General features: G+C 39.2%; 1 protein-coding gene across 5 annotated transcripts in view; it reads right to left on the reverse strand.

Annotated features, from left to right (window-relative positions):
* Positions 1–21,345, reverse strand: part of si:dkey-174m14.3 (uncharacterized protein LOC563117 homolog) — a 70,377-nt gene extending 49,032 nt beyond the window's left edge. For 2 of the 5 annotated variants that reach the window (XM_057823371.1, XM_057823367.1), the window contains exon 1: positions 11,285–11,515. In XM_057823371.1, coding sequence (XP_057679354.1) covers positions 11,285–11,307 — 23 coding nt within the window. In that variant the 5' untranslated portion in view covers positions 11,308–11,515. Of the gene's footprint in view, positions 1–11,284; positions 11,516–11,619; positions 11,689–20,542 lie in introns of those variants that run through there. The other 3 variants (XM_057823366.1, XM_057823369.1, XM_057823368.1) reach the window with 3 other exon arrangements.
* Between the last annotated feature and the right edge of the window lie 2,175 nt (positions 21,346–23,520).

Genomic DNA, 23,520 nt, shown 5'->3' on the forward strand with positions numbered 1-23,520 from the left:
CTTTCTTATAGGATCTAAAATGCTCATAAACTAAACAAACTACCATGCAATTGACAGGCGACCAGTCCGATGCATATTGCTTGTACACTGTAGTATTCGCGCCCCAACTAGCGCTTTAGAGAAAATCGATAGATGTAAACGCAATGAGAGTTGCAAAATTCCTGCTCAGCTTTCTACCGACGAGGATCCCCTTTCCTAACAGATCTTTAAGGACTACAGGGATTCTCTTCATGTGACATGAAGGGAGAGCAGGCAAATCTCAGTTTGAGAAATGGAAAATTTGTATGGATGAAAGCCATCGTCAGTGACTCTGAGAACAGCATTGGGGAGTACCTGGGGGGCTGACTCATCGGAGACAGACGAAGCAGCAAGCCAAGACAACTGCCCTGCTATGCACCCTTTCCTCCACATCGTCGGGCAGCCAACTTGCACCAATCCATAAAATGCATGACTCAACCGCTCATTGAAAACATTCACTCCTTGAATGACCGCGCGTCCCTGCCCACTATTAAATAAACGAAGGTAAGATATTTTAAGTAATAGTTCCACAGCCACTACAGCACCATAATCAGGAGAATTGGCAATCATGTGCACACATACAGATTTGACTCCTGCAACCTGAAAAGTAGGAATCTATAAATAGGCAAAAATAACATAAAAACAGTTACTTAGCAAATATGATCCTGGAAAGACCAATCTGTGCCTAAATATTCTGTATGTGCCTTTATTTGAATTCTAGCCGCAGCATAGAAAAGAATCAATATTAGTCGCAAGCAATGTTGAGCAGTACTGGTCTTATAATTCTATGTGTTGTGTGATACTACCAAGATCACATCTTGCTGTAGCATCCACACAAGCTACTTTTGCTAAAGCAGATGCAAGCCTCAAATGTTTTTTTTTCATTTGACGTCACGTTATACTCATCTTCCTGATGATGGCTGCCCCAGACAAAGCCTGCGCAATCAGAGACAACAGCATAAGAGGGGCGACTATATTGAATACATTATTTTATTTGACTGCACACAGTTTAGTTTCCTTAATATCTAAACAAGGCTTGAAAGTTCAGCGGAAATAAGATGGATGATTAACGAAGGATTTTTGGAAACAAGTCTCTCATACAGCCCAATACTGAAATTAAACATTTTTTAAAAATGTATTTTCTTTTAAAGGCTTCCGTTTACTACATTGTTACTCATTTATACACTACTTAAATTTTGTTCCTACCATTTCCATTTTCCATTTCCATTCCATTTTTCATCCTACCGTTTTCATAACATCAGAAAGGAGGACACTTTGTGGCATTTAGTGGGTAAACAAAAGTCTCGACATCAAACTCAGACAAACTCAGAGGTGGGTAGAGTCGGCAAAAATTTTACTCAAGTAAGAGTAGTGTTAGTTCAACATAATATGATTCAAGTAAAAGTAGTCATCCAAAAAATGTACTCAAGTACAAGTAAAATAATTGGTGAAAAGAATATTCAAGTGATGAGTAACATTGTGCGTAAATGCTTATGATGTTTGAATTATTTTAAACAATGGTATTTTTTTCTCAGCACAAAGTTATCTAGATGAACTATTATTATTATTATTATACAGGTCTTCAGCTTATTATATAACCGCATTAGACCAAAGAAATACACACACACAAAAAAAAAAAAAATCATTGAATTCTGACGAAAGAAAGAAATTACATCAATGAATCATCATTTGTCCAAAGAACATGAGTGCCCTCTAGTGGACAACGCATTTCCTATTATGAAATTAAAAGGATCATATTTCCGGTTTTCAGTGGTCAATCGGTGCCAAATAAAAACTGTGAGAGAGTTTAAAATCTGTGCTTTGGAGTCATGTTGACAGCAGCACTCTATGTCAAATACTTAATTTTTTACGGTCCACGTGATTGAACAGGCCGGCGTGATCATAGAACGGCAAGCTTAAGTCTGATTAGTGGAATGGAGTCATGTGATTATTGTTGCGAAGTCTCATTGGTGAAACTGCTAGAGCCATTGTTGGCAGTATCTCTGGCAAAAACAAAGAAGAATATCTAATTTATAGAATAAAGAGGAAAAATGTAAAGACTAGTGTAGCCCAAAGTACCGGAATAAGAGTAGCGTTTCTTCTTCACAAATCTACTCAAGTAAAAAGTATGGCTTAGTAAAACTAGTCTTAGAAGTACATTCTTCTCAAAAACGTACTCAAGTAGATGTAACAGAGTACCGTAATTTTTGGACTATAAACTGCTACTTTTATCCTTAATTTCTTATCCTGCGGCTTATAGTCCAGTGCGGCTTATTTGTTGATTTATTTGGGTTAATAGGCAACACATGCGTCCTAGCATGCATTGCAGCGCTACAGATGTAAATAACAATCAAAATCCATGTTCTGTGTAAATTATTTATTCAGTTACTGTTCCAGTTGTTTCAGTAATTGCTTGGTATGGTATTTGGTAACACTTCATTTGACCGTAGCGTCAAAAGACTGTCATAAGACAGTCATATTTATGACATAACACTCTCATGGGGATTACTAAATGACATGACAGATGTCATTAAGTGTTATCTGGCAAATTATGTTACTAACTGCATTTAGGTACGTACGCCACCACAACAATACAATTTTAAACATGACTGATTGATTAATTTTTATTCTGAACAGCTACAAAAGAATACAACAACAAAACAGAAATAAAAACTTTAATTATAATAGTAGTAATACTGGTTATTCTAACAAAAATATAATTACAAAATATGTATCTATATGTAGCTTGAAAAGGGATGGGAAGAACCTTTTTTTGGGCCACATGTCCGTTATCCATGATATAACATATCAGTATTTAGGCCTCTGTGAACCTAATAAGAAGATTTTTTTTTTTTTTTTAAAGTGGATTTTCCCACAATGCAGAACATTTATGGCTTTAAGTGTGCAAACTAAACATGTGTAAACTTCAAGTCAAAAATACTAATCCCTGTTCTTAATAGAACTTTCATGAAAACAGTTAGCCTAGCAGTTGGACCTAACATTATGTAACAGGTGCATATAAAAAAAGAGAAAATGTATAAAACGCAACACAAAACTGATGTGATGCAAGAGGTTTTTTTTCATATTGCATAAGAATTCAGTCCAACACCAATAATTACTTCTGAGTCTAAGATGGTAAGCGGCTTACTGCTAGCATGCTAACATAAGCAACAACGATTTAATTAAACTCACCAATTCCCTCGTTAACAGTCACGCTGACAACAGAAAATGACTCATCTGTGGCAGTGGGGCCTACAAGTTGACGCATATTAGGCCTTAAGGTAAAATAGCATATTCCTAAGTGCTTTACATTGCCTACCTGTTGCTTCTCTTTATGTAGCGAGCACTCACAAACACACTGGAGTGTGTTGCATTCAGGTCCAACTCCAAAAAGGACGGCACATTAGTGTCACGCATTATGCAGGTTGTATGGCCACCCTAGGACACTGGTGGTTTGCTCAGCTAAGCTAACTAACAAGCACCAATGTTGTCGTGGCTTTTGTTAATAATACATTTACATGCTGTGATATTTAGAAGCTTATGTGAAGAATTTTAAAGACAGACACTTTATTACTTAACTTGAATTCACTTTCTACTGTAGCTGAGCTAAATGCTAAAGATGCATTATTAGCACTTTTATTTAAAGGTTACCTAAATGATTGTACTCAAAATGATACAAATAGTCTAGATTATACACTTATGTAAACTATCTAACTAGGAAATAAATAAGTTTGTTTGCTTGAACCAAAATATCCACTCAAATAATAATAATCATGTACTGCACATGAATAAGAATAGTTTTTGTACAAACGAACAATTTCCAAGAATGAGTGAGTACATGTATGTTATTAATAGATCTAGGAGTGTATTTGCAATGCTAATGTCACGCTTAAAACAATTGGTCATGGTGCAGAGTCTTTAATGAGATCTTTCACACTTCATGGGCAAAGAAAATCACTGATCTATTAATTTACATACTTTTACTATTGCAGTGGTGACAATGGACTGTGTCTCATCTGATTTCTGGCTGCTAAACACACAATCTGAAAATTTACTAAAGTCAAAAAGCTCAAAATTGTACAATTTGGAACTCACACAAATTGCTTTAAAAAAAAATAAAATAAAAAAAAGGGGGGGGGTGGCTTAGAAGTTCATTTTGATGTTAGAGCAATCATTGTGCATGAAATGACAGATTTAAAAAAAAAAAATTTTTTTACATGTAATTTATTGTGTGAATGTAATGGTTGTTCCAATGAGGAAAAGAGCATTTATGAACGTCCTCTTTGCAAAAGACTCTCATCACATCACGTTAACCAGTCCATTTCTCATAAATACATAAAACATCAAGACAGCTTTCATTAATTACATTTACATATAGACCCAGTGCCTGTGAAGAATGAACGTAACCCGGTGCTGCAGAGCGGGGCACAGAAGAGGGATCACGTTTGAGTTGAGTTGTTTCACATTAAACCAAGTGGACCAGGGTCCAGTTGAAGAGCTACCTTGCAACAACATTTGCAAATTAGTTGTTGAAAAGATCAGCATTCACACTGAGCTGACCGGACTTTCCAAGTAACATCACGTGGACGTAAGGCCCACTCATTTATTAGACAAATAGAAGAGAAAAGTGCTGTGATGCTACACGTTATGTAGGCTAAATCAAGTCACCGCTCAGACAGCGGCAGGGTTGCTCCCCCCGACTCTACAGTGTTGGCCAAAAGTATTGGCACCCTTTCAATTCTGTCAGATAATGCTCAATATCTCCCAGAAAATGACTGAAAGTACAAATGCCTTGGTCGTATTATCTTCATTTATTTTGCTTGCAATGAAAAAACACAAAAGAGAATGAAAAAAAATGTCATTTTACACAAAACTCCAAAAATGGGCGGGACAAAAGTATTGGCACACTTTGAAAAATCATGTGATGCTTCTCTAATTTGTGTAATTAACAGTACCTGTTACTTACCTGTGGCACAAAGCAGGTGGTGGGTTAGGGTTAGAGCTTACAGCCAGTTAATAATGGATTAAAGTTGACTCAAACTCTGTCCTGTGTCCTTGTGTGTACCACATTGAGCATGGAGACAAGAAAACTGTCTTCGGACTTGCGAAGCAAAATTGTGAGGAAGCATGGGCAATCTCAAGGCTACATGTCCACCTCTAATGACCTGAATGTTCCTGTGTCTACCGTGCGCAGTGTCATCAATGAGTGTAAAGCCCATGGCACTGTGGCTAACCTCCCTGAATGTGGGCAGAAAAGAAAAATTGACGAGAGATTTCAACGAAAGATTGTGCGGATGGTGGATAAAGAACCTCGACAAACATCCAAACAAGTTCAAGCTGTCCTGCAGTCCGTGGGTACAACAGTATCAATTTGTACCATCTGTTGGTGTCTGAATGAAAAGGGACTCTATGGTAGGATACCTAGGAAGACCCCACTTCTGACCCAGAGACATAAAAAAACCAGGCTGGAGTTTGCCAAAACTTACCTGAGAAAGCCAAAAACGTTTGGAACTCTAGTTAAATAAGACAAAAGTAGAGCTTTTTGGGAAAAGGCATCAACAAACAGTTTACAGGAAAAAACAAACAAACAAAAAACGAGGCCTTCAAAAAAAAAAAAAAAAAGAACACGGTCAAACATGGCGGAGGTTCCTTGATGTTTTGGGGCTGCTTGACTGCCTCTGGCACTGGACTGCTTGACCGTGTGCATGGCATTATGAAGTCCGAAGACTATCAACAAAATTTGCAACATAACGCAGGGCCCAGTGTGAGAAAGCTGGGTCTCCCTCAGAGGTCATGGGTCTTCCAGCAGGACAATGACCCAAAACACACTTTAAAAACCACTAAAAATGGTTTGAGAGAAAGCATTGGAGACTTCTAAAGTGGCCAGCAATGAGTCCAAACCTGAATCCCATAGAACACCTGTGGAAAGATCTGAAAATGGCAGCTTGGAGAAGGCACCCTTCAAATCTCAGAGATGTGGAGCAGTTGGCCAAAGGAGAACGGTCTAAAATTCCAGCAAAGCATTGTAAGAAACTCATTGATGGATACCGGAAGTAGTTGTTCGCAGTTATTTTGTCTAAAGGTTGTGCTCCCAAGTATTAGGCTGAGAGTGCCAATACTTTTGTCCAGCCCATTTTCGGAGTTTTGTGTAAAATGTAGGGCTGTCAAAATTATCGCGTTAACGGGCGGTAATTACTCTTAAAAATTAATCGCGTTAAAATATTTGACCCAATTAACGCACATGCCCCGCTCAAACAGATTAAAATGACAGCACAGTGTCATGTCTACTTGTTACTTGTGTTTTTTGGTGTTTTGTAGCCCTCTGCTGGCGCTTGGGTGCGACTGTTTTTATGGGTTTCAGCACCATGAGCACTGTGTAATTATTGACATCAACAATGGCGAGCTACTAGTTAATTTTTTTAATGAAAATTTCACAAATTTTATTAAAACGAAAACATTAAGAGGGGTTTTAATATAAAATGTCTATAATTTGTGCTAACATTCATCTTTTAAGAACTACAAGTCTTTCTATCCATGGATCACTTTAACAGAATGTTACTGTTAATGCCATCTTGTTGATTTATTGTTATAATAAACAAATACAGCACTTACTGTATGTACAGTATGTTGAATGTATATATCCGTCTTGTGTCATATCTTTCCATTCCAACAATAATTTACAGAAAAAAATGGCTTATTTTATAGATGGTTTGAATTGCGATTAATTACGATAAATTAATTTTTAAGCTGTGATTAACTCGATTAAAAATTTTAATTGTTTGACAGCCCTAGTAAATGATAATTTCATTTTTTTTCATTCACTTATGTGTTTTTTCATTGCAAGCAAAATAAATGAAGATATTACAACCAAAGCATTTATAATTGCAATTATTTACAGGTAGAAATTTAGCATTATCTGACAGAATTGCAGGGGTGCCAATACTTTTGGCCAGCACTGTATGTCGAGCAAACTGGAGTATACAAAAAAAAGTCCTACAGGCGTCATCGCTCTCACTTTCGGGACGTTTTAGACTGTCAGACTGTCGCCACATCCCAGAGAGCGAGACTCACGAAACGGCCGCTCCGCCTGTCTCGGCCACTGTCACTCTCACACAGGAACAGCATGCAAAACACAACCGCCACATTGGAACCTGATTCTGTGTATCAAATACAACTGGTTAGCACGGCACAACAACATTTGACCATGGTTAATCTGTCACTTTGCCATTGTTGATTTTGAATAGCGTGCGCGCTGTACTTCCTCTTCCAAGGATGCCTTGCATGTAGCATCACAGCCTCGACGAAGTAGCAAAAGTGCAACTGCTTCAGTTATTTACAAATGAAGCGGACTATCGAAGAAAAAGAACTCTGGTCCGTTTGAAATGGACCAAACAGTGCTAGTGTGAAAGCGACTCTTTCGGGCGAAGTCAGGGTTCCTCCATGGAGACCTTGCACACTGATGCAAGGCTGGCTGGTCAAACCACCACGGCCAGGAGAGCACATTACTATATTGAAACTATAAAAGTGAAACTCTGACCTCATATCAGTTCTGTCTCCCACAAACCATTTCTATAATGAAAACAAAAACATTAACCCAATGGCCACAACTTACAGTGACAGGCAGAAAAGTAGGTGTAAAAGATGTTTAAATTATTCAAATATTCCGGTTCATGCTCTATAAAGAAGTTTTATTTCATTTTTTAATGATTAAACAATGCTGTTTGGTCTTTGTCTTCACTCAAGTTGTATATGCAACAAATCAAACTCTCAAGCACTACTTCTGGATTTTCTTTGACAGTTTAACATCAGTGCTCAGTTGTCGTGGTGACATGTGTCCTCTAGGCACCAATTCCTATCTAAACGTTTTTATAAACCACAACAGTAGTCATTGTGGTCATTCAGCCCTGAACATATTGTGCCCGAACATCTGTCTAAATATAGATCCCCTTTTCTTCAGTGTCACTATTTTTTTGTTGAATCATTGATACCACAAAATAACAACGTTAAATATGCATTATATCACAGCTATGTACATGGAAAATTGTTCTTGATGTGTCAGATTTGTCCTGGATATGATTGTCTATTTCCATATATGACAGCATAATGTTGTAGTGTTGAGGACAGTATAGAAAACTCCTGAATGGAGTTTGCATGCTCTGCTAGTTTGTATTTGTTGTTTTTGTGGGGCTTCTAACTTCCTTCATATTCCAAAAACATGCATTTAAGGTTAAACAAAGACATGAAATTGTGCACGTGTCTGTGAGCAGGAATGAGGCAAATAATACATCTATTAAAAATACATTATCTATGTAACCTTGTGACTTATTTAGTTTTGTATTTTTGAGCATACACCTATGTTTAGGTTTTGTTTTGCTAAACCGGACGAAGTGGTTATCATCACAAGTTGTTACTCGTAGTTTAAGTTAATTTATTGGAAATCTGGGTCTGTTTAATTAAACACAAAGCTATTATTATGATGGACTATCTCAATTGGGACATTTTGCCATCTACAGTGGTATGAAAAAGTATCTGAACCTTTTGGAATTTCTCACATTTCTGCATAAAATCACCATCAAATGTGATCTGATCTTTGTCAGAATCACAGAGATGAAAATACATTGTCTGCTTTAACTAAAACCACCCAAACATTTATAGGTTTTCATATGTTAATGAGGATAGCATGCAACAATGACAGAAGGGGGAAAATGAGTACGTGAACCCTTGCCTAAGGAGACTTAAAAACCAATTGAAACCAATTTTTATCAAACATTTTAAGTCGGGTGTGTGCCCAATCACTGATGAGTAGTTTAAAGCTGCCCTTCCCACCATAAAACACACACCTAGTAAGAAATGTCTTGATGTGAAGCATTGTCTGATGTGCATCAGCTCGGTCAAAAGAGCTGTGTGAAAACCTGCGATCAAGGATTTTTGATTTGTATAAAACTGAGAAAGGATACAAAACCATCTCTAAAAGTCTGGATGTTCATCAATCAACAGTAAGAGAAGTTGTCAGACTCCACAGAGGAAGCCACTGCTGTCTAAAAAAAACCATTGTTGCTTGTTTAATGTTCGCAAAAAGGCGCCTGGACTCTCCACAGAAGTTGTGGCAAAATATTTTGTGGACTGATGAAACCAAAGTTGAATCTGGGAGTAACACACAGTGTCATGTGTTGAGGAAAAATGGAACAGCTTACCAAAATCAACACCTCATCCCCACCGTGAAGCATGGTGGAGGGAGCATCATGATTTGGCGCTGTTTTGCTACCTCAGGGCCTGGACAACTTGCAATCATTAATGGAAGAATGGATTCAAAATTTTATCGGGATGTTTTGTAAGAAAAGCTCAGGTCGTCTGTCAGACAGTTGAAGCTAAAAAGAGGATGGATGCTGCAATAAGACAATGATCTGAAACACAAAAGTAAATCAACTTCAGAATGGTTTCAGAAGAACAAAATACATGTTCTGGAGAGGCCAAGTCAAAGTCCAGACCTGAAACCCATTGAGATGCTGTGCCATGACCTAAAGACAGTGATTCGTGCCAGACATCCCAGGAATCTGACTGAACTACAACCGTTTTGTAAAGAAAAATGGGCCAGATTAGTCTGGATCGATTTGTCAGGTTTATATGCAGCTACAGGAAGCGTCTGGTTGAAGTTATTGCTGCCAAAGGGGGGGTGGGGGGGCAAATATTAAATGTGATGGTTCACTTACTTCACTCTGTCATTGTTTGCATACTATCCTAACTAAAATATGAAAACCTATAAATGTTTGGTTCATTTTAGTTAAAGCAGACACTGTATTTTCATCTGTGTGATTTTGACAAAGATCAGATCACATTTGATGGTGATTTTATGCAGAAATGTGAGAAATTCCAAAATGTTCAGATACTTTTTCATACCACTGTAGTTGGATTAGTTTGAATAGTATCACTGGCAAAGATATATGAACAAAGATTAATTATTAGTTGTATTTGTTTGAATAGTAAACTTTAATGTAGGAAAGTTAAATGATTTCATTTTCCTTATTTTTTCAAGGATAGCTGTTATATAAAATGGATGGATGGATTTAAGAAGTACGACTGGAGCTAGTAAATGTAAATACAGCCTAGCAAATGAGAACATAAGTCACATTTCAGTCAACTGAGCAACAAGCCATCCTGATAAAATCCCATATAAACATCATAAAATGATTTAACTTCCTAACATAATCACATTTGGTTCCATCAAGGGCTATCAATCATGATGGAAAAGCAGCACACTAACTAAAGCTGCTAGCACTGAAAAAAAATTGCTAATCCAAGTGATATCTCCTCCATGCAAAATTGACATGACTATCTCTACGATTGGACCCCGGGGTGGGACCCTCGGTGGAAGGAGTCACAGACAGAGTGAGAGAAAGAGGACGGGAGAGATTTCAGGCCATTTCATCATGTACAGACTGGTAGTTGTCATTGATGAAGTGAGTGGGTGAAAGTGTAGGAGCAAGTAAGGTCAGGCCGTGGGGCAAGAGCAGCCTTCTGCTTCACTGTGTTGTTCAGCCCCCCCCCCTCGTAAGACCTAAGACTAAGGAGGGTAGGCACAGGACTTCCCTCATCTATCTCAACAAGGCTGCAATGATTAAATTAAAACTGTGACACGGAGGTGAAGACGATTGATGACACATCTCCAGGAAGCTTAATTATCCCTCACTGGATGATTTTTGAAATGCTAATCTGCCTGAAATCGTCACAATGGCGTCTGTAATCATAAACAAAAGCGTTTATTTTCATGTGCACCCAGTCACTAATGCCTCACACAATGAATGAAACCAATAATGAGGCTTTCCTCAGATCTGCCTCTTTTTTTTTCACCCCTGCCAACTTTAATCAGGAAAGTGGATGAGCACCGGTCCTTTTTAACGTGTTCATTGAGAAACTGAGCAAAACGATCATATTACATATTGTATTTGCAGGAGCATTGCTATCACGCAGAGTTATTAATCACTGTTGCAGAGAGCATTCCGACAGGTGACTGCACAAACCCATGCAGGTTAAAAACAAGTCTTACAAGACAATGCAAAAAAGCTCTATTTGCATTCAGGACTAAGTCAAACTAACCCTAATAATTTAGAGGAAAGCTACATCTGTGTGAAGCAGTGAATTCCCTGCATCCAACCATAAAAACACCTCATCAAACTAACAGAAATGCAGCTCTGCATTAGTTTCAATACATTTAAACACACATACACACAACCACTCCGAATCTGAAATGCAAAGAGTGAAGCGGTACCTTGTGCTCAAGCACAGCTTCATCCTGGAGACGGACTGAGAATACCCAGCTACTTAGCCCCCCAGAGTGAATGTGGAGAAAACTCCCTTCTAGATGTGTTATCAGTTCTCCCCTGTAGCTGCGAGAAACCCCCGCCGCCACACACGCACGCTGCTGACGATGCTGCTTACGCCTCTGCCGCCTCTCCGACACCAGCAGCAGCAGAAGTAGAAGAAGACCAGCCAGGGAGGGAAGACGGTGCAAAAGAGAGGAAGAGTGGGAGGGAAGAAGAGGACACAGGGAAGTCGTGGGTGTGACTAAGGAAGGATATGTACAGAAGGGGAGAAGATGCTTACCTGATGGTGTCTATGTGGTTCATGCCATCGTCACAAACCTAAAAGGGAAATAACAGCATGTTACACTATAAGTAGAATAGCCTACAGGCAATATACATATTCATGAGGCATATTTTTGTTCATGTAAATCTCCACTAATTATTTACTTCTATGCTGACAAGCCAAAGCAATGATGGGCTTCACCGCAGCCTCCTTGTACGTGAGGTGCGAATGATCACATCAGAGCAGAGAGTGAGAGGCATAAAGGGGGGCGGAGGGCCAAGAGAGTGGAAACCTCCATTGCAGACAGACTGCAGATACAGTATATTGCAAGCAGGCAATAGCGGCGGTAACCTCATCGCTCTCATTGATGTGCAGAGTAGGGGAAGGGAAGAGCTACAGCACAGAAGGGAGAGATGTGTTAAGACGAAGGGATACAGGTGGTTCCATCTGTTGAATCTGGAGACTGTAGTAGTCCAACACATCGTGTTAGCACTTTTTTTCCACACGAGACAGTCTGTCCTTTGTATACAAGGCGCAGAATGTCATATTTTATCATCTTAAGGAGAAGATTAGTGTGTATCAAGCAAAGGATTAAAACATGCATGTTGAAATTAGAAAATTGAACAAGGAGATTGTTATTATGTTATGAAATGTAGTTGCATAAATTAAGATTTGTAATGGGACCAAACAAAAAGAAAAATGCTACTGCTTTGTGGTGGGGGGGGGGGGGGGGGGTTATGCAGTACGCAAAAACCTGGAGAAACTGACTGCAAGAGAAAGGAAGTTAACCAAGTCAAACAGGTTGTTTATCACAAGTAGGGAGTGGCCCTATACCTGGCTATCAACTAAATTAATCCGGATCTATTTTTTAGGCAGCACACCCCTGCCCTGAAGTAAATACCAGCGTATCCTAAACTTTCAGTGGCAGGTGAAAAATTACTGGCAAAAAAATAAAGAAAGAAAGAAAGAAAGAAATTCAGAAAGTCTTCTGAATTTATGCTGCTTGGACCATGTTTAATTGTTGGTTTGCTGAAGGTAAAGCGCAGTTTTGTTGAATTTAGTTGGGCAACTCATTTTCTTTTATATTTAGAATCTAAAAAGCACAAATTCCACCTAAAAGCAGCGACAGATGGGTCCTAATCAGGGGTGAAAGTGGGCCAGAACGGTCAGGAACGCAGTTCCAGTATAAGATTCAAGGCCAGAACGCAGTTCCGGTATAAGATTCAGGGCCGGAATGCTGTTCTGGTATAAGATTCAGGGCCGGAATGCTGTTCCAGTACACGGTGCTTTGATTATGAAAATATGACAGCAACTGTCAAAACGCTATGAAAAAAAAAAAAAAAAAGAAGAAGAAAAAGAAAAAGAAAACAATCTCCCAACATCAGATTTACATACACAAGTGTTAACAACAAGCATAATAGAGTGCTTGTGTAGGTAATCCGTTTCCACCAATATTTGTGATTGATTTCGTTCCACGGACGGCATGGAGGTTTCCCCAGCTGCTGCAGTTATCTGAGTCTGACGATGATGAGTTACGTCAATGTGCGAATGCAGGCAGCAAAGCAAAACGCCTGGACTCATTTATCAGTTCAATTGGCTGACATACTGACGTGATCAGCAGAGATGGTTAGCTCTGATTGGTTCAAATGTGCATGTTTTTCTGGAACAGCAAAAACGAAAAAGAAAGCTTGTTGAATTGAAATCTTTAAGCGCAACGAAAGCGTTGAGGAGGCTTATTTATCATATTTAGTTTTATTTACTCTGATAGGGAGGTTCAGAACATCTTAGCTGTCAATGAGCACTTTGGACTTATATTTGTTCATTTATGTTAGGCTACTTATTCATTTCCTTATGATTTAAAAAGTCAATGTTTGCGCGATCTTCAAAATATATTCTATTTCACTCAGCATAATTTAAGTCATTTGTACTTATTTTTCTGAATGTATGTTACATATATCATTATTATTAAAAAAAGAAAAAGTAAATGTTTACATTAACTTAAATTTTATTATATACCCTATGTTCTTAAGTAGTTAAAATTGATATTTGGTATTTAGCATGTGAGGAAATGAGGATAAATAAAAATTAGGAGGTGGAGGTTGGGGTTATTGCTGTTTTTGTTAACTTTTAATTTGCAAATCATTGAAAAAATACTATTTTGAATGAAAAATAAATAAATAACATTTCTGGCTCCATGGCGACCTTCACGTCGGGGAGTTCTGGCAAGAAATTCTAGCCACTTTCACCCCTGGTTAAAATTGAGATTTGGCATTTAGCATGTGAGGAAATGAGGGAAAATAAAAATTGGGAGATGGAGGTTAGGGTTATTGCTGTTTTTGTTAACTTTTATTTTGCAAATCATTGAAAAAATACAATTTTGAATGAAAAATAAAAAAATAAAATTTCTGGCTCCGTATCGACCTTCACGTTGGGGAGTTCCGGCAAGAAATTCTAGCCACTTTCACCCCTGGTCCTAATGGATGGCAAAGCATTAAAATGCATTCCTAACTACAGCGTCAGCAATAAATTAACGATGAACATTCTTACTGGTGGCTTTTGTTATGATAGACATAGCCTCCATATTGTGTGGTGATTGGTAAACTGGTGTCAGAGAATACAGTATATATTTTTTTACTAAATCTCTTGAAGGTGTTGAATTTTGAGGGATTATGTTTACGATCCTTAAAATACAGTTCATTTACAATATTACATATCCTGTTGAAATATTTTCTGTAGAACACACACAAAAAATTAACATATTTTCCAGACTATAAATCACACTTTTTTCAGTTTAGTTGTGCCTGCAACTTATACCCAGGTGTGACTTATACCGTAATTTTCGGAATATAAGGTGCACCTGACCATAAGCCACCATCCATGAAAAATGACACGAGAACGGCATTTGTTCATAGATAAGTCGCACTGGACTATAAGTCACAGCTGTCCTCACTTTATTATATGATATTTACATCAAAAGATATTAACCGGTAACACTTATTTTGACAGCGGCATCATAAGATGTCGTAAGACCAATTGAACCACCATGAATCATTGCTTCAAGAAGCTTCATTTGGCCATCGCTGCTCCCTTGGAAGAGACAGTCAACCTCTGCTGCCACCTGCTGTAAACACTGTTGTCATCCAACATTTCTCCTAGCATGCGTTGCAGCGCTAAAAATGTTAATAACAATCAAACTTCATGTTCTGTGCTAATTATTTCTTCATTTACAATTCCAGTTCTTTCATTAATTGCTAGTTATGGTATTTTGTAACACTTTATTTGACAGCGGTGCCATAAGACTATCATAATTGTGCCTGCCATGAGCATTAATGAATATTCATTCATTCATTTTCCATGCCGCTTTTCCTCACGAGGGTCACGGAGGTGCTGGAGCCTATCCCAGCACGGGCAGGAGGCGACAGGGTACACCCTGAACTGGTTGCCAGCCAATCGCAGGGCACAAGGAGACATACAACCATACGGACAATTTAGAGTGTTCAATCAGCCTACCAAGCATTGATCTGAGTACTGTGAGGTGGACGTGCTAACCACTCAGCCACCGTGCCGCCACATTAATGAATACTTATGACAAATGTCATTTTGTGTCATCCGGCGAATCATTTCACTTTTGAATGGATATAAAAGATCCGAGCTGGACATGGAGTTAGTGACATAATTTACTTGATGACACTTAATGGCATCTTTCATAAGCATTCATAATGCCAATGATAGTTTCATAATTATGACGGTTTTATGGCAGTCTTATGACGCTGCTGTCAAATAAAGTGTTACCTATTAACCCAAATAAATTAACAAATAAGATGCACTGGTGTCCTTGCACTTGTGTACAGTATCATTTTTTATGTATTCCTCCATTATTTGCAGATGGATCACAATGAAAGTTAGTCGGTATATTTTATATACTGTATATTCTATATTCTTTAAAACAAAATAATCAATCTGAAAAGAAAACAAGAACATAGATTTAAAGCAACACTAGATAACGTTTCAACCTTAATAAAATCTATTACTAACATTTGTGATGATAAGTCGACTGACAAGTGACAACTAGTTGAACGACACCTCTTTTATATCTTGAGGGCCGGCACTAATTAACTTTGAGGAGTTTGGCAGGAAAAAACACAAATTTGCTAACTGTTTTACAGCATACGTCACTTCCCCCTTTCCTCATTCATTACAAAGGCACGATGCGAACGTTTTCGCGCAAAATCTGCAAAGATGGCATAGCAACAAAAGAGAAAAAAGTTATGTCTGAGGAGGAAAAAAACGATAAAAGGACACTCAAGAATCAAGCCCGGCTTTCACTCACTGGCGTGACAACCCCCCGTCATATGCTATTGTTTAGCCACAACTGGATTCATTACCTCATTATTATTCATCATTTACACAGCGCTGAAAACAAATGTCGTTTAATCCATCTGCAGGCGACCGGTAGATGACGATTTTACGAAGCTATGCCTGCGCTGGTCCTCATGGGAAACGCAGTCTTCCTTAAGGCAAAACACTACCACTTTTGTCCACCGGCGTCAATAAAATTGACCAAAACTTAAAGTGCGTACGATAGGATAAAAACAGTCTTAAATAGCATGATTATGTGAATTAGAATCATATTTTGAGACGATTCGACTATATACAACAATTTGGCAAAGCGCAGATGACGAGAAATTACTGTTTTAATCTGCCGTCTAGCCACGCCTACCATTATAGGGCTCTAGCGTCCCCAACAGGTGGATGACGTCAGCAAGAGAATCATTTCATCTGATTTAATATGCAGCTCATTGAGGGGGAATTATTCATAACGAGGAAAATGCGACAAAGAGAGCCGCAAAATGTCGTTGTTTCAGTCTCTCTATTTCTAAAGGATATTCTTTTTATCGAAGTATTTTTCCCAATTGCTAAATAAATGGTATGGTCATGACAAATAACAATCTTGTGCTAAATGGAATGTGAAATAATAAAAATGCATTTATTCAGTACGACATGGCAAAATTACTCCATAATGGTCAAAACTGTCGATTTCACCTTTACTGTCACACCCCCCGAACACTATGTTATGCCGCCATAGTTAGTCAGGCTTTTGACATTTCCCTGCCCCTCGGCTTCCGCGAATGTAAACAAACCAAGGGGCGTGACAGCTAGCCGAATGCTAACCCAAACCGAGTGATGTCTCAAAGTCTTATTTTTGCTTTCGAAGCGTAAAATCACACAAAACTAGCCCAGGTCATGTCAGACTTCCGCGGGGTTGTCGATTGTCTTCGCCGATCGGCAACCCGCCCGGCGGAGAGTAAGTTACAGCTTGTTCCCCTGGTACTACAGACAGGAGAGCTCGGAGGGGGAAGCAGCTGGAGAGTACCGCTGGACAAACCGGCCGACGTCGGAGGAACGCGTAGCTGCCACATGGTCAACACGAATATAATGAAAAATACTGCTCTACTACACGGCTAACACATAAACAAAGAGCGGCGTGCAGTTATTGTGCAGCCAACATGACAGATGGAATGTGTCTTCGGAGATCTTTTCTACCTGCCAATCCATGATGAAAGGTAAGTAAATAGTCCTCTATTTAAAGTAAATTTGTAGTGTTTGCAATCGCTGTATTCGTGGCCATTTTTAACACAAAGTTGCAATTTCTGATGGGGTTGAAAATTTGACAGAACACCAGCCACATGAAGAGGGTAATAAACTGAGTATAATGCTCTCCTGGCGGGGGGATGTGCGACCAGCCGCTAGTGTCGTCGGCCGAGTCGACAAGGAGCATGTCAGCCACAAAATGCAAACCACCTACCTATTAAAATGATGCCAGTATTTGACATAATACAAAACACGATGTTTACTCACTTCCTCGTAAGTCCAATGGTCCCATAGTAGTAGGGCTTGTTTTGTCCAATATCCACCGGTGAACGGGAACCTTTTGAAACCCCAAAAAGGCTCAAACGCGTCTCCCTGGTGCGTCAAAATTAATTTGCAACAGTTTGGCTGGCGTGATGCGAAAAATAAATGTATAAATCCGCAAAATCAGCTGAATCCTTAGTCCTTCTCATACAAGAGTACGGCTAGAAAGTGAAGAGGACTCCTTCTACCGTACACTTCACAGTGCCCTCTTTTTCAACTCAAGATTGGAGTCGGAAGTCAATCATTTTCATGGCGCGGGATTAAAAAAACTAAATAAATACAGTGCCCTCCATAATTATTAGCACCCCTGAAAAAGATGTGTTTTTCTCACACAAAAATACACACAGTCCCAGGCTTCAACTGGGACCGTGTGCTTTGATCAGATGAGACCAAGATTGAGCTTTTTGGCAACAAACACTCTAAGTGGGTCTGGTGTGCCACGAAAGATGCGCATGCTGAAAAGCACCTCATACCCACTGTGAAGTATGGGAGTGGGTCAGTGATGCTGTGGGGCTGTTTCGCTTCCAAAGGCCCTGGGAACCTTGTTAGGGTGAATGGCATCATGAATGCTTTGAAATACTAGGACATTTTAAATCAAAATCTGTTGCCCTCTGCCCGAAAGCTGAAGATGGGTCGTTACTGGGTCTTTCAGCATGACAATGACCCTAAACATATGGCCTAATCTACACAGAAAGGGTTCACCAGAGACAAAATCAAGCTCCTCCCATGACCATCTCAGTCCCCAGACCTTGTTTTGTTGGCAAAAGGGGGTTGTACAAAGTATTAACACCAGGGGTGCTAATAATTGTGACACACATTATTTGATGTCAAACATTTTTTTCTTTATTTGGGATTTTTCCCCACTGAATGAATGCACTTGTACTGAAGGTTGGATTTTTCTCTTTTTATCCATTAAGGTCCCACATTATTTGAATTAAAACAAAATTATTAGAATTTTAAAAAATCATTTAAAAATTTTTTCAGGGGTGCCAATAATTATGGAGGTCACTGTATAGCGATCGCTTCCACACACATCCAAGCGGTCCATTTCATTCAGGAGCATAAAATACCGCGGAAAATATGTTTTTTTTTTTTGTTTTTTGTTTTTTTTTTTGCTGTCATAGATACTTTAAATTACTAAGTGTTGCTTTAATCTCATCTATAATGGAACATACACCAAAAATACATAAATTACAAAATTAATATATCATTAGTATTTTATAATGTGGAGTTAGCTTTTATCAGCCTGTAAAACGTGTGTTCTTTGTCTCTGATCAAATAAAATTCCCTAAAAAAAAACACGCAACATACAGTGTACTCCAGTGCGACTTGCATATGTTTTCTTCTTCTTCATTGGGCATTTTTTTGGGCTGGTGCGACCTATACTTAGATGCGCCTTATAATCTAAAAAATGCTATATTTATGACATAACTGTCCAAAAATTTAGAATTTTGGACACTATTCAGGTTATAGATTTGTTATAGAACTCTTAAAAATACTGCCATGTATTATGTATAATATTCCATAATATCATATCAAATATTAAATAAAGCTATCCATCTATTCATCAAAGTAGCCATCTATCTATCTGTGTGGAGCGAGAGTACATGTCAGAGAGGTTGTGTGCGACTGCGAGGCACGTTCGGTACAAGGGTGAGGAGATGAAAGTTTGCTGCAAGCAAGCAACACTGTGATGAACACCAACAGGCTCGCATGCTGGCTCCACAGCCCCCATACCGCCCACCTTTTTTCCCAAGCAGTTGCTAAGGTGACGGCAAAGACTGAATTTTAATCAGACAATAAATTAAGGCAACACGAGCTTCTCTTTTAATATTAAATGGCGACATTGGTCATTTCTAAGAACCTTCTTTAATGGACATTTATTTAAATTTGAAATGCTTTGTTGCTAAAAGCATCATATGCAAACTCTTTTTGAAGGGGGCGGTTTTATTTACTGAGAAATAATACATGCGCTTTGACTATCCGCTGCCTATGAGGTGAACATCATGCTGAGACATCAAATACATTCACTTCGGAAGCAGTGATGTTTAATTGAGCCTTTAATCCTATCTTCCTGCAACACGTGTCTGGGGAAAGCCACTGGTTGCAATTCCCTAATTAATGCAGACTTTTTAGCTCATTTTGTGCATCCCCACTGAACCTTTTTAGTGAGGTTATGTTTCACGTTGAGTGAACAAGGGATGCTAGGCAATAAAAAACACTAAATGGCCTGAGTCAATAGATGATTGCATTGTTAACTTCATGTTGTTTGCATGACAAAACAGGACTGTAGGTAGATTGCCGATGTTGCAGTGTGATAATTCAACTGTCTTTTACCAAAACGCCTGCCTCTTAATTTACTCCCATGCGTTACAATTAAAATATGTAGTGTTATCTCTTTAATACTGTGAATGCTCCTGATAATTTGTTGTGTTTTGTTTTGTTTCAGACAGATTATGCAAAATAACTTAATGGAGGTCTGATAAACATTGTGGAGTGTTTAGTGCTGCATATTAAGAATTTTTCTGAACCAGTGGATTATTCATTTTATCCAACTTTTTAATAAGTACTTTCTATCATGTAAGGCACTCATCGTTATTAATAAATAAATAAGTAAATAACTGTAGATGTTTTAGTCCTGTTGTGCATGTGCCTATGTGTATGTACTGTGGGTTTTCACTTTTTAGATTTTTTTTTTTTCCTTTTTGAATCAATCTGTTTCAATTATTCAAGGTGGCGGTCATAATTATTTCATGGCAGAAAAAACTTTTATACAACTTATACATTGTCTTCCTCCTACGGGAGGAAGCCGTAGCAAAAGCCACACAAGCACAAGGCCAGAGGAGAGATTCCAACCCAGACCTCATAACATGGCAGTAACCGGGTCTACCCTCTAATAAAGATGTCTTTCTCCATTGTTCATTCTATTTTCAATGACAAATTGGTAAAGTTCTGCAACATGCTTTCTCAGTCAGACCATATGTTTGTGCGGCCAGGCATTCCGTGAGTTTAAACAAAGGGGACTCACCATGTTGATGCCTCTGGGCAAAGAGACGGATCTGAAGGGGTATCTGTGGGAGTTGTGATTGAATTCCAGAAAACGTTTCATTTCAAATCCTTGGCAAAAATTCGGAGGGGGTGGAATCAAATTTTGCTCATCCATCAGTAACGGTGGTGGCGAGTCAGGTCTGATCTCTGCATCTTGTGCCGGGTCATCCCTTCTCACTATGTCAATGTCTGTTTCCAAGTAGGTTTTTGGAGGTAGGTCAGTTGAAGTCTGCTCCTCCTGGGTGTCATGCTCCAGTAAAAATTCCTGCTGCTGGGCCATTGAACAGGACAGCCAGCTCTTCTGGGTCACCACTTTGTCTTTGTCTTGATGTGGACGTGCCGTTGAAGTGGTGGAGCTGGAAAAATGAGATGGTTTCCCAAACGCCTGCAAGCTGTTTGGATTAAGCACATTGGATGTCACCTCATCCAAGAACTGTGAAAACTTGACTTTATTTTCAGTCTTTCCCTCCAGCAAACACTTTTGATCTCTTTTCGCACTAGCTTGGGACTGAACAAAGCCCCTCCCCTGATGCTCTGCCTGATGCTGCCCTGCATGGCATTCGGTGTTCCCACCTCCCTGCTCAATAGAAAATGCTCTGCAACGATATCTACCAGCTAGATCGCTGGGCCACCTTCTCTTTTCTTGTAGTCGGTTTTGAAAGGCTGCTCGGCTTTGCTTCTTGATTGAATTGTGAAGGCGGAAGGTGATTCCAGAACTCCAGCTATCCAGACTCCCTCTGCACTCACTGCTGCTCATGCTGCATCCTTGGCTGCTACTTGGGATAAAACAACCGGAGGCCTGACTAGAAGAGGACTTCTTTGAGGAAAGGCCAATCAGCTCCTCTAAACAGACATGATCACTGCTAAAAATTGGGCAAAAGGCAGTAGAGTAGGCCCAAAAATTTGACGACAGTTGGATCTGCTTGCCTTTGCTTCTCTGTGGTATAACACTGGCTGAGCTTCTAGTCATGTCCGTCGCTTTTGCTTCGTTTCTGTCTGCTTGGTCTGTCACTGATTGTTGCAACAGCCAGATGATACATGGTTCAGTGAACAACACCAATTTTAAAGAGTTCTACCCCAATTCATTCTCATTAGTGCGTAAGCCTGACCTAAAACAGATTCGATACTTTGCACCTCGGGCTGAACAGATGGACTCCTTCCCTGCCAGAATAACACTCTGCTATGTCAGGCTAGGCAATCCGTGACTTAAAATTTAATGTGTTGAACAAAAATGGATTCATGATGTCAGTCTGAGAAAAAAAAAAAAAAAACATCCTTCCTTATTTCATGTTTGCCTCCAAACACCATCATATCTTCATTTCCACAGAGACATTCTGGGCTCCCTTGTGGGTGTAAGATTAATGAGAATGATATTTTCTTCACAATTCCTGACACTATCTTTGCTAGTTAAACACCACTAGCACTGTGGGTGCTGTTCTTAATTAGAATGCCTATCGATAGCAGAGTAAGCAAAGCTTTTCAGCGTTTTCCAGGTCAGTGGCTGCAGAAGAGCATTGATTCAACATAGCACTTAACAGCGGGCACACAGCGGCGTGTTCAGCACAACTTTCAACCGTGATGTATGTGCATAAATTACTTTCTATAATGTCTGTATTCCAGTCGAGGTTGTATGCCAAACAAACTGAATCCAGCTCAACAAACCTTGGAAAAGTTACATTGTACAAGTTATTTTCAAACAAACAGTAGAAAGTAGAAAGAGTAGAGTAGGTAATGAAGCAAAGCAGTTGGCAAGCAGGAATTTTGCAGCTTGGTTGGGTGGTTTTTCCAGGGTTGTGACGATAAACCGAATCAACCGGATAGACATTAATAAAGGTGGGATATACAAATGTATTGATAGCAGGCTCGTCAAACAATACAAAATACACTAATTATACTAAGATACATGATTGTAACAACCTGTGGACGGACTATCGCAGTGACAGGAATCAGTTGCCCGAAATATCACAATGTTTAAATTTCTAGAACACCATGAGTGCTCGCGCAACAGTCCTTGCACATAACCAGTAGAAACTGGAGGAAAGATGAATGTGGTCAAGTTTAGCGATATCCAGGAACAAAACCTTCTCCAGAGTGCTCCGGACCTCAGACACAGTTGAAGGTTCACCTTCCAACAATACAATTCCTAAGACAATGGCCCTAAGCCAGGGGTTGGCAACCCAAATTGTTGAAAGAGCCATATTGGACCAAAAAAACAAATACAGTGGGGCAAATAAGTATTTAGTCAACCACTAATTGTGCAAGTTCTCCCACTTGAAAATATTAGAGAGGCCTGTAATTGTCAACATGGGTACAACTCAACCATGCGAGACAGAATGTGGTTAAAAACAAACAAACAAACAAACAAACAAAAAACAACAGAAACTCACATTGTTTGATTTTTAAAGAATTTATTTGCAAATAATGGTGGAAAATAAGTATTTTGTCAATACCAAAAGTTCATCTCAATACTTTGTTATGTACCCTTTGTTGGCAATAACAGAGGCCAAACATTTTCTGTAACTCTTCACAAGCTTTTCACACACTGTTGCTGGTATTTTGGCCCATTCCTCCATGCAGATCTCCTCTAGAGCAGTGATGTTTTGGGGCTATCGTTGGGCAACACGGAATTTCAACTCCCTCCACAGATTTTGTATGGGGTTGAGATCTGGAGACTGGCTAGGCCACTCCAATGCCTCTTCTGAAGCCACTCCTTTGTTGCCCTGGCTGTGTGTTTGGGATCACTGTCATGCTGAAAGACCCAGCCACGTCTCATCTTCAATGCCCTTGTTGATGGAAGGAGATTTTCACTCAAAATCTCGATACATGGCCCCATTCATTCTTTCCTTGATACAGATCAGTCGTCCTGGTCCCGTTGCAGCAAAACTGTCCCAAAGCATGATGTTTCCACCCCAATGCTTCACAGTGGGTATGGTGTTCTTCGGATGCAATTCGTATTTT

The sequence above is a fragment of the Corythoichthys intestinalis genome, chromosome 19 (genome assembly GCF_030265065.1).
Source record: "Corythoichthys intestinalis isolate RoL2023-P3 chromosome 19, ASM3026506v1, whole genome shotgun sequence".
NCBI classification, from domain to species: Eukaryota; Metazoa; Chordata; class Actinopteri; order Syngnathiformes; family Syngnathidae; genus Corythoichthys; species Corythoichthys intestinalis.